The sequence below is a fragment of the Xiphias gladius genome, chromosome 9 (assembly GCF_016859285.1).
Source record: "Xiphias gladius isolate SHS-SW01 ecotype Sanya breed wild chromosome 9, ASM1685928v1, whole genome shotgun sequence".
In the NCBI taxonomy this organism is placed as follows: Eukaryota; Metazoa; Chordata; class Actinopteri; order Istiophoriformes; family Xiphiidae; genus Xiphias; species Xiphias gladius.
Genome location: NC_053408.1, coordinates 11,083,112 through 11,095,679, shown reverse-complemented (window position 1 = coordinate 11,095,679; position 12,568 = coordinate 11,083,112). Strand labels below are relative to the sequence as shown.

The 12,568-nt window shown below is 40.6% G+C and overlaps 1 protein-coding gene across 2 annotated transcripts; it reads right to left on the bottom strand.

The window, feature by feature from the left end:
• Window positions 1–38: 38 nt before the first annotated feature.
• Window positions 39–11,102, bottom strand: tdrd1 (tudor domain containing 1). 2 transcript variants are annotated; one of them, XM_040134712.1, is made up of 26 exons: window positions 11,011–11,102; window positions 10,514–10,681; window positions 10,252–10,289; window positions 10,095–10,155; window positions 9,598–9,712; window positions 9,370–9,436; window positions 9,168–9,248; window positions 8,888–9,067; window positions 8,634–8,777; window positions 8,244–8,409; window positions 8,024–8,107; window positions 7,378–7,554; window positions 7,184–7,291; window positions 6,558–6,728; window positions 5,748–6,005; window positions 5,489–5,620; window positions 4,806–4,913; window positions 4,341–4,508; window positions 3,814–4,143; window positions 3,614–3,730; window positions 3,381–3,509; window positions 1,868–2,035; window positions 1,326–1,739; window positions 915–980; window positions 756–799; window positions 39–583 (listed from the first exon to the last, which is right to left on the bottom strand). In XM_040134712.1, the coding sequence occupies exons 2-26, from the start codon at window positions 10,671–10,673 to the stop codon at window positions 512–514; spliced, it is 3,558 nt and encodes a 1,185-aa protein (XP_039990646.1). In that variant the 5' UTR covers window positions 10,674–10,681; window positions 11,011–11,102; the 3' UTR covers window positions 39–511. The 2 variants fall into 2 exon arrangements, with proteins under 2 accessions (XP_039990646.1, XP_039990647.1); XM_040134713.1 differs by having other exon boundaries at window positions 3,381–3,506.
• Window positions 11,103–12,568: the final 1,466 nt, after the last annotated feature.

Here is a 12,568-nt window from a genome sequence, read left to right as displayed (position 1 = left end):
TTTTAGTGTAGAGAGCCATAGGAATTCAGCGATCAAAATAAAATCCCTTATACATTTATTTTGTGTTTTTCATCACAGAAATGTTATGTATACACCGAAACACACGTCAAACATAAATCAATCAGGGTGAACATCCCACCTGAACGAGTGATTAGGGCCGAACAAAGAAACAGATGGCAGCACAGCAGGCATGCTATGGCACACTTGCAGGGGACAAATGCACACATGGATAATTTGAGGTTGAACATCTTGGTGTTGCTGATATTTCTGCCAACTTTCATGCATAATGATTCAGAAAACCTCCAAAAATGTTAAAACCCAAGAAGCAACTGGAATGTTACTACAGGTTGAAACACAGAAATGCCCTGAACAGAGTGCATTGTCAGTAATAAGGACACAAAATTAAAATTAAAAGCCGGAGCATAACTTCTGGAGTAACAAAAAAAAAAACAACAACCTTGACTTCAACAAGTTGGCAAACAGAACTATAGAGTTACGTATGTGATAAATCTTATTTTGTCTGTCCAACCAGCTGCTTGATGAGAGAAAGCTGCAGCTGCATCAGCTGTTCCAGTTGATCAATCTGTGAAAGGCAAGAGAAACAATCAATTATAGATGTTGTCCATTTGCAAGTATGACATAAGAATGAATGTATAAGATTAGGGCCCAGGTATACACACTGAAACAATGTCCTATCTCAATGAAATAACACAAGTTCAAATATGCTTTCCAAAAACAGTGTAACCAGCTCTGACCTTAGTCTTCAGGCTCAGACAGCAGCAGCCAGAGGTCTGAGTATCTGGAATTCAAACAGAAAGCCAAGTGTAGTACGACAAAGCCTGAAGTGTGATCAAAAGTTTAAAAACATTTTAAGTTGGGCAGTCACAGATCATGTTGTTTTAAAGCATACATACCATTCGTTTCTGTATTAATGTTGCATGATGGTGCCATTTGTGCAATGATCTTATGCACTGGGTCCTCTGAAAAACAAAATATCATAACTGCTGCTTGATTTCATCACTTTAAGTATAAGCCATCGTAGATCATTCATATATTTAGATTTTTTTTGAAGATTTACTGATAAATCAAATCAATACAAATATAGATAAAATCAACGATGAAAATAATCATTACTTGCTGATCTTCTTTCAAGTGATTTGAACCTAATTAAGAACTTTAAACAAAGCAATATGATGCATACCATAGATTGTAACAGTATCAAAACATACCTGGTTTCCCAGGATATTTTCTTGAATGTATTTCGTAATTGTAAAAATTAGCCACCAAATTCAAAAATCATACTTTGAAATTGTGACTTCACCAACCATTGACTGACTCTGCAGGAGTGTTTTTATTCGGCTGGGGAGTCCGGGGTGTTGGCTCTGGAGTTATGGTTAGGCCAGTGGTAGCTGCTGTAAGTTCCGGCCCCTTTTGGGTTTCAGGTATCGACTTTGCCTGGGGGCAGTCAGGCGCAGCTGGGGCGATGGCAGTAGGTGTGCTACTGTCAGTTTGGTCAGCACTCTGGGCAGTGGCTGTGCAAGGATTACTCTTGGTCTGAACCTGTAGTGCATCCACTATCTCAGCAACTTGCCCCCCGCCCCTCTCAGTGGGCAGAGTGAGTGAGAGCACGTTAGCAGAGCCATCGAAGGAGCGGACGGTGGCCAGGACACCACTCAAAAGGATGGTGTGAAACATCTGCTGCACCTCCTCTGGCCATTCTGCAGGAAAGTGCTCCTTACCTAGGAATGGAGGAGAAGGAGCAGACGGGTGTATGAGGAGGTAAAATGCTACGGCCCAAAGCAATTACAAAAGAGCACTTGTGGTCCGGCTCAAAATTAATTTCAGAAAAAAAGAATAGCCCCATTACCAAAGAGGGTGCAGCGAGTGATCTGAAAGGGAAGCTGCAGCAGGTGCATTGGGATGGGCAAGATTTGGGAGAATGGCACCTTTTCAGTGTTGCCGTAATCTGCATAGATGACACTCATTTCATTCTCACCAACTTCCAGGACAACGGCACGGTACCAGTTATTGTCAGCTGGAAAAAAAATAAATAAATAAAAAGGCAAACATTATTTAATATTTTGGTGGCTTTTTGAGCAATAACATTTGTGGAGGTTTAGAATTAATATATTGGTTTACCAAGTCACAACCTCTAGAAGGTGCCTGCGTTTTCACTGTTACATGTTCATTAAACTTTTTATTACAAATGGGCACGTAAATTAAATAATAATAAATACACAAATTGTACCGAAATTCGGGAAGCTGTCAATCAATATTTACCAATCATTAGGACGGACATCCAAAAAAAAAAAAGCATCTTTTAAGAGATGACAAAGATGATTCTACATACACAGCTGCCCTTAAAAACTCCTGAGCCCTTACCAGCTAAGAGTGTACAGACACCACTGAAAACTCCATTAAATCGGACCCTGTCGTTAGCCGAGCTGCGGAATGTATGCCAAGGTATAGTCTTCTACTTGTATACTGTGTTTAAAGAAGAGCCGCTCCTATGCTCGAGTGAGCACATGCTGTGTAATTATATCTACTAGCAGACACCAAATTACCAACTCAGGTCTGCAGGGGGAACAAAATGCAGGTTGTTCCGCCTGCGTGGTCTTAGAGAAAACATAAAAAACTTGATGCGAGAATGAGAGAAGAGAATTCATAGCGACCTTGTGTCTGAGTGAATTAGCTTAATGATGGATCAGGTGGTGTGTCTTCATAGGGTTTCTTTCCAGTAATCATTAAAAGATGGGTGGGAATGATACTGCCTGGGTGATAGGGTTTTCCCCTGCTGACAGTATCTATGAAATCCTGGATGCAATTTCCTCATAAACCACAATGTGTTGTGAAAACTAATCCACCTTGGAGTCTAGATATCTCAGTATGATGTCTCAACAATAATATTGTCAGCTATTGTGCATGGCTAGATTTGAAGCTGCATTTATGACTTTCTTATGATTATCGCTTATAAAAACGTAATGGTAATGATTTATAGAACACTGAACTAGGCTCATGTCTACAAGCAATGTGGAGGGCTTTGCACCTACTGTCACTGTGTTCACTACCTGCCTCTTCAACAGCTGTGATGGTTTTACAGATGCCAGTTTCTCCTAGATATGGCAGATGACTAGTCAAGGAGCATGGCAAAAGTTCTGGGGGGAGGGGGGATGAGCAGTGGAGGGGATGGAGGCCAAGACTAACAATGTACTTTGTTGCCTCAAGAAGAGTTGCATGGTAATAGCAGCGCATATTGCAGTTTGGTAAGGCACCTTAATTTTTATCTCGCAATGTGACTGAAAGACCACGGGCTAAAATTTATCTCTGGACTTATCCTTCTATGATGTATATATTGAATGAATAATATGAGTGTCCCTCACCAGAGAACTGGGCACAGCAGGCAGCCCCAGGAGCTGGTCTGCTCAGGACAGCGGAGGATAAAGAGGCCTGATTATTGCTGCAATAGGCAGCCACCTCCATCATCAACTCCTGAAGCTTCTGCTTGTCTACTGCACAAAAACACACAGCAATTACAACAGAAAGGAGTACCAGATTTTCATCATTTGTGCATCTTCTATCTATGACAGATAGCGACATAAGTGAGCGTTCTGACCCTGGCTGGGACCAAGCAGGTAGAAGAGGGAAGGACTAGTGACAGCTGCAATGTAAGGCTTAAACGTCTCGCTGACAGGCAGCTCCACTGTCTTCCAGTCCACTGGGAAAGATGGGACTGAAAAGAGATTACAACCTCATTTCAATCAGGCTCCTAAAAATCAACCCTTTCATCTTGAGGACATCGACACTCTAGCTGACCTTCTGATGGCACTGCAGTCTGCCCCTCGGTTGGTTTCTCTTTATAACCGGCTCCTGTCTGGTTGGAGTGCTCATTTTCCGTTGCAGTCTCTTTGTATTTGACTCCAGAGCCTGTGGTTGCATGTATTTCTTTGGAAATCTCTCCAGGAACTTTGGCTAGTTGCTCAGAAATTAGGGCAGCTGCCACATTCCGCCCTCTGCTCTCCAGCTCCACACCATAGCCCTGCTCAGTGACAGAAAGGACACGTGCAGAGAGATGCTCGCCATCCACCAGAGTCTGGAACCAGAGCAGGGTTTCACTGCTCCACTCAGTACCCAGGGGCTCCACACCTGAATTCAAACATAGATGAAATCCTCTCGGCGTGATAATCATCATTGGACTGAATATGCCAAATAATTCCAAATTTTGATATCAAATGAGAATTTAAGAGAATTATGAGATAACCTTTTGGCCGCTAAATAACACTAACACACACACACACACACACACACACACACACACACACACACACACACACACAGACTACCTGAGAGCCAGCAGCGAATTGCCTGGAAGGGTAGAGTCAGGAGTTGGGGTTTAATGGCTCTAAGATGGTGCTTTTCTACTTTCATGCTGTAACCATAGTCCACAACGTTTACATACACCTGGTTCTCAGACAGCTCCTTCACCATAGCTCGATACCATGCCCCATCATCTGGGGAGCAAAAAGCATATTGTACACCCAAAACCCCCACAAAACAATAACACAGAAGAAAAAAAAAAAAATGCCATTCGGTGACTCTGAACATCATCTGATCCAAACAAATAATTGAATGTGTCAACCAAAACAGCACTCAATTAACCCACCTGATTATATAGTTGATATTTGATATCTTTTAGGAATTTTACTTTCAACTTTTCATAAAAATATCATTCATTCAGTAGCATATGCCAATGAACCTTGCAAGCTGACAGTGATTATCACCACTAGTAGCACAGTAGACCTTCTCACCAGAAAACATGACACAGCAGGGCTCTCCCACCTTGGGTTCAAAAAGTGAGTTATCTGCCTCACACTGCTGCTTCAACTCGGCCCCGAGCTTTATCAGCCGCTGATGGTCTGACAAACACAGACAAATAAAGGAGATAAAGCGTTCAAGTGGCTTGAGAAGAGGTCATATCAAAGTATCAAGAAAATTACATTAAAATAAAATTATTACATTTTATGTGGACATCAACAATTATAACCGTGGTATAATATCATACACACTGCAGTGTGTCCAATAGCGTTTCAAGTTACTTGCATCATTCTAGGGGAGCAACAAAGAATTAAATACATGAAATAATCTACAGCACCAGTGGTGAAAAGAATCAGAAGAATTATTGCTAATCTAACTTTTGTCCACTTATTTCAAATTTGTGTCCATATCTATGACAAAAGACAAAGTGAACGATACTGTATGGCACTTTTAAATTACCTGTGGTATATATGGATGATTAAACTAGATTAATATCCTCTTAAACATAATGGTAATATTAAAAAAAAAAAAAAACGTAAACAGACAGCAATGTTATTGGGACAAGTACATGTAATGGCATTGATATAACCCAATACTGAGCTTAATTCACTGTAAAAAAAAAAAAAAAAAAAAAAAAGTAAATGGTGGCCCTCTAGGCTGAAGAAACTAACAATACCTGTAGGATTGTCAACGCGGCAGTAAAACTCTCCAGGGTTCTCCACAACGCTGGCTAGCAGTGCCACCGTCTGGCCGTTACAGGGAATCTCAGTAAAAGACCACACCACAGGCTCAGAGGCAGGGGTAGGCACTGAAGAGCGTATTTCAACACACACACACCAAAAAACAAAACATCATACACAGGCCCAATTACACTGTGTGCTTTTTAATGAGGTTAGATGTAAATTTTGCAAGGTTAACTTCAGACAGTTTTTCACCATGTGGTTCAGCAGCAGCAATTGTACGGTCAACCTGATGGTCACTACTGGTAGTAACAGGAGCGGGTGCAGCGTAAGCAGCAGAGATCAGCAACTCGGCTACATTGGCCTGAGGATCACTGGCCTCATCAATCATGGCCACCAAAGCCTTGCCCTCATGAGCTCCCTGGATCTCAATGCGCAGTATTCTGTTCGATACTCTTCGCTGCAGGGCCAACAGGCAGTCCTCTGACCACTTCTCCCCAACAGGCTGCACCCCTGGAAAGGACCCAAAGACAGATATTTTAGTGGTCATGACGGACAATGGACTAAAAAGACAATGTTTGTGTTTTAATATGAAATTCACATTTACCAAACAAGGCTTATGCCAATTTCTTTTAGCACTTTGAAAAGACAAGTATCGTAGCATATATTCAAATATATTGCTTATTAAAAATTGAACAGTTTCTCAGGCATAAAGGATAGATGTACTCTACAAAAAGGGAATGTGAGAGAATACACGTTTTCAACTGTCTGGGATTAAGAAGAAATTTCTCAAGAAAGTCAAGAAATAGAAAGTTGCTTAATGTAGACAGAGAAACAGTAAGGCAACTACATGGTGTCCAATTTAAACGTAAAGTGATATTGATAAATGTATTTTTTAAAAGTTGATAGTCACTACAGATTACAGAAGGGACAGGAAAAAAACAAACAAAACAAAAAAAACAATCAGCAGGTGTGCAACTCACTATAGAACCATCAAACACTTAGTTAAACACAGTTTGGTAGCTTTCTAACCACTTAAAATGTGTTGCACAGTGAGGATACTACCTGCTAGACCACAAGGCATAGCCTGCATTGGCAGGGCCAGTAATGAAGTACTGATAGGCCGCAGGTGACCTAAATCCACCTCCTCGGAGTTGCCAAAATCAAGGTAACCGACACAGACGCGTTCCTCTGATGGATAAGCCAGAACTTTGGCCCTGTACCACTGCTTGTCCTCTGGAATAAAACACACAGAGGTCAGTGTGTAGGTTCTCAAAGGAGGTCTAGCACTAGAAACTACTATTTTGATAATATAATGTATGACACTATGTTTTAGGAGCTGAATGTAGAAATGTTTTAAAACCAGAGGAAACACTCATTAAATTTAATATGTGAACTGGTCAACGGGAGCACCTTTCAGGCACAAGGCATATTGAAATCATAAGACCCAATTTATAAAGGAATACACTAATTATCTGGGAAATATAAATCTGTGTTCAACTGCAATGTGGTTGAAATGTCAAAAGTTCCAAATTTTGTGAGTCATGTATTAACTTGACACAATACTGACACCCGGTGCTTCTTTAGTAGATGGCTTTTCCAATTGGGCATAATCTCATTAAACAAACTCATACTTCAATGTGTTAAAGGCTGACATTGGTTGATTCTCAATATGTAAATGCGTGTTGTACCTGAGAACCGGGCACAGCAAACAGTGCCAGGTGCTGGTCTGAAGGTGTGGGGGGGTGGGACTTGACAGCAGTGCTCCCTCAGTCTCAACTGCAACTCCTGAATCACTCCTGCAAACCAAAAGCTCTAAAGATACATGCCGAGGTCCAGAGGATTAAGTTGACTGCACTGGAAAAAAAAAAAAAATGCTACTTACCAGCGTTTTCCACCTTTTGCACAATAAATTCATCGGGTGACTGGAAGTGGGTGACCACAACAGAGAAGGAGTCACCCACTGCCTGTGTCAGAGGCTCCGGAGGCTGAGCCCAGGCGTTGTTATCCTTCCCATTGGAGTGACGCTTGAAGTTTGCCAAGGATGCACTCATCATGGCGTCTGAAGAAGACGAAATAGATCATGAAAACCCTCTTACAAGAATGACTATAGTGCTAATTATGAACAGTGAAAATGTTTGTTCTGATCAGAAGTAGTTGTATCTGTTTTAGTTATTTAACATATTTTCACATTACCTCACATTGGACACTTGATAGAACTTTGAAAGTGTAAAGTAATGGAATTTGAAAACAGCACTGTAGAATAGTCAATTTTATGCTGAACCTGTTTTGCATGTGTTCAGTTTGTTGGTCTGATATAAGGCACAAAACATGCAGGACTGACTTAGAGCACTGAGGCAGAACTTAACTATAACAGAAAGACAGCTTGCAGTGCTCTAAACATTCCTAGCTGATGACAAATACAGAACAAATCCAGATGATGAAAAGTCCCATGACATTTTGGGGGTAGCTAACTGTGCTACTACCTGTGCTTGAGATGAGGTGGGAAAGGAAATATGAAGCTAGATTACTTATCTCTTGCTGAGTCGGTATTACATTGACTGTTTCCTTTGCTGCATAACCATGCTCAAGGAGGAACATGCTCAAGTGCTTTCCTAAAAGAAAGAGGGAGAGTGTTACTGACTTTGAATTTACACTTGTGCAAATCCTTCACCTGTGCATCCCTCGCAAAAATCACACTTATCTGAAACAGATCATGTTTTTCAGTCTTTCCAACTCCATACAACATACCCATTGAAAGCAGGATATCCACAGCATGGATGCGACCATTCTGTTGTGTTTCCACCAGCCTAACAGGCACAGTTCTGCCAGCCAACAGCTGTCTCACCGCAATACAGCACTCGCCTGACCAGTTACCAGCCAATGGCACCACCCCGGCGATACGGCACTCCATTGCCTGGATGTAACAGATGCAAGTGCTAAGTGTCATCATGCCAGCTGTAGGACACTACAAACTGTCACAGTTAATGTTTTGTAGTGGGTTAGTTATGACCTTGATAGTTGCCTGTGGATAATTATTATTCATGGAACAAAAATATATTTTGATACCCATCACTGCCACGATGGATACTTAAAAAAAAAAAAAAGCACCTAATTTGAGTGGTGTGAATATGCACTCACGCATGGACAAAATGGCTCGATATTAGCAGCCAGGGGTCTGATTCTATCCACAGGGACATCCTCTTCATTGCCAAAGTCAATGTAAAGGATATTAGCCATCTTCTGGTCAGCAGCCAAAGTCTGGACCAGGCCTCGGTACCAGTTCTACATATAAAAATAAAGGAAAAACACAAGTGACACAGTCAGAGACTCAGCCAATGTGCATACTAAATATTGCGACCCTTGTTAAACTGCTTGAGAAGGCCTCTGCTCACCAGATCACAGGAGAACTGTACTCCACAAACTTCGCCAACACAGGGTACATACGTTGTTACTGAGGGGTAGCTGTAAGTTTTCTGAAGCTCGCTGCTGATAACCTGCAGAGCTTCCAGCAGCTTGGGGCTTTGGGCGAGGAGAAAAAACCTGCCAGGGCTGTAGAACTCTATAACAGATGCCTAAAAACCACACATTACAACAAACAAATATTGCATTTTGGTATTTAATAACGATAACTAGATCAGTCTTTACAGTTGAGACAAACTGGGTGTGTTGTACCTGGATGTCTGTTCCCATAATGCTTTTAGTCATATGCAAGTCTTTCAAATAGACCCTCTGGAGGCTGGATGCATCAGCATGCTTCAAGGTAAAACAAGGATAAAGATCACTGTACTTTTTACACAAGATTATTTCCAATCATGCAACTGCAGAGCTTAAAATTGTTACTTGCATTACAAGATCATCCAAGCAGCGCAATTACTTTCAACTCCAATAGGCCAGCTCTGTCTCCTGTCACGGGTGAAGCTATGGTTTCCTTTGGTTTCTCTCTTTAGATTGAGAAAAACAAGTGACTGTATTACTTAGAGGACATTATTTATTGATTCAACTCTTTGATAGTGAAGTACAAACTGACTGGTTGTTGTTAGTATTAAAAAAAAAAAAAGGTTACAGCTAATAGTCAGTGGCGCTCAGGGTTTGAACAGCTTACTTTGCAGGTTCCGGATCAACGGACTTGCACACGTGTCTGTGTGCTGTCCAGTCTTCTGTCTGGCACACCACAGAGCAGTAAGGCGTCTTCTTGCAGCGCTTGCACCGAAAATTTCCTGTCGGTAAACACCTGGTAAATTAGATTTCACTAAAAATGTTGACACAAACACAAAAACAACGGTGATGAAATGTTTTGCATACCACGCACAATGGTGTCAAGACATAGTTCAACACACAAAAATATAGCACACTCCAAGACAGGGTAACATTTTATACGGTCACTTTTCCTAAATGTAGAGTAGAAATGTTGTATAGATTTGATTAATATTCTAATTAATTTGCCTGTATCATTAACAACCTGAGGGCACACAGGAAAAGTCGAGGTACCCCAATAATGTGCCACAGACCTGTGAAACCTGTTGCTATTACGGGCCAAGAATGCACTCCGTGGTACATGGCTGCAGGACCTTAACATACCCCTTTAAACTGTAATAATACCTTGCTGACCACAGTAGTTGCAGAAGTATACAGTCAGTGCTGGTGGCATGGATCCTAACACCTGAAGGCAGAAAAAAAAAAATGGCACTGAGAAAGATCTTTTCATTTTAACAGGCCATACTGATTTATGATGAAGAACTGCAACTTTGACACATACTTCAGATTTATCCCTGCTGACTAGTGAATGTATGTGACCTGTAAAAAAGAAAAGAGAAATTAATCTGTTGAAATATAAAGTACGACGAATATTTAGTAGATAATATTGCCAAGTTCACGGATTAACATTTTATCGCTGTTATGTAACAGCGTGCAATTGTCCAAATGAGGGGAAGAAACAGGCATGCCAGTTAGGTTATGTGTCCAATAATTGTTGTTGTCTGTCTTTTTTTTTTTTTTTGATAAGGATGACACTGATTTACCTTCTCCAATGGCGCCAGACGCGGGGCGCACGGGCGTCGCAGCGGGCCTCGTGAGAGCTCTCGGAGGAGGCGACGCGGTGGAGACAGCCGCGGGACTCGACGATGGTTTCCTCAGGGGCAGGTTAGGACGAACCAGGTCTGGAGAAAATGAGCGCTCCATGCCGACAGCTGTCAACACCGTAGAGATGAAGCAAAGGCAGACAGTCTATTAATATATGACTTGGGCATGAAAAAGTGCAGAAAAGTTTCGTTCACACTTAAAAAAAAAGTACTGCATTCTTCGCTCAAAGGTGAAACAGCTAGATAACTTTGTGTACAATAGTAGGCGATTGACAAGTTAGCTCGGTTACTAGCTCTTAGCAAGCTAATACAAACGACGACAATGAGCTTACAACAACGCACATAAACATTGTTATACTACGGCACACAACTATAGATATATATATAAACCCCAATAAATAAAATATGTAGGTTATGGTTTTATGTCCACATTTTACCTGAGTGCACGTGTTAGTAGAAGTGGCAAAAGTGTTGCGCATGCGCAGTAGCTTCAACGGCAGCCGGGTCAAAAGGTCAGCGTGAAATTAATTCTCAAGTACTTCTGTCTCAAGAAGAAAGGGCATGACAATTCGGTTTTATTTGTCTGTATTGCTAATTATTTTTCATTAATAAAGGCATGTCTGAATTTTTTTCTCGCCTGTTACAATTATTAAGGCCATAGAAAACCATAAGCAATGCACTGACGTGAAGGTAATGAAGGAAATAAAGGAAATAAAGGCGCATATAGCTTCAAGAGATGTGAGGAGCTTGTGTCTTAACAAGTATGATATGGGCACATGTTTGTAACCTCTTCCTCATGGGCTTTTAATGCTGGCTCACTGTTTTGGTCATTGCACAATGCACACTGACTTCGTTAATTTCATTTGAGTCACATGACATACTACGTGGAGGCCGCATACAGCAGAAATATGCGTTTTTCCTTTCTATTCATTTATTTATTTCAACAAAACACAAATAATAATGGTCCAAAACTTCAACATAGATAGTTAGTTGGCTATAATAAAGAGTAATAAACAAACATTCAAATACAATTCCTTGCTAACAGAAGCCTATAGATTTCAAAAGGCAGAATTCAGAAATTGCTGTCAAAACAAGCATACATTGTAATACATGTTATACCATAATGATAGATAGTATAATGGCATTTTATTAATTTAAGTTCAAGGTTATAACACTCTCTTGAAATATTGTAGATATTTTCCAACCATGTCAACTTTTTTCTTTAATTCACTATCTTTTTAGAATCTTTCAAGGGGTTGAATCTGCTGATGGACTACACCTCTGTGATATAGGGAAGCAAGCTGAAAAGCCTTGTGGTATCAAGTGGGCCGGATATAAAAGCTGCCATTTAAATAATTTTTAGACTAATCTCTATGATTGATATCTGTCAGCCAGTACAAATATTTATGTTATCAAAGCACCGAGAAAAATTGAAAACATTAAGTGAGTGGGCTGGGTCTAAAAGCCGTACTTAGTGAGTAAAACCCATAACACTGAACACCACAAAAAAATGTTAAGTACCAAAAGCTGGCACACAATATTAAGTCAGAATCTCAGATACTGACTCATTTCATTTATATTTTTTTTTTTTAATTAAAAAAAAAAAAAAGGCTTTATGCTGTACAGCATTTTATCAAGGCAAAGGTCCTAACACCCAAGCCGTTGGTTTAAAAGCAAATTCAAACACAAAAAACACAATGATCACACAAACTTAACACAACACACTGGTCATTGAATTGATTATCGTTTTGAATGAGGTGAACAAAATAATGGGAATACCTGTCAACATAACGCAGTGCAGTTAAACAGCACCACAGACTACATCCTCCAAAGTGATCATATGGCTAAATCAGCACAGTTTCGACAAAAACGGAACATGAAGGTAGGATTTATTGCTTGACTGTTGTATTAGACTGTATTACTTTTATCCTAGGTGTTCCTCACAAAATGACAACTGAGTGTATGTGCTATTTAATGTGGTTTACCGGTGTGTAG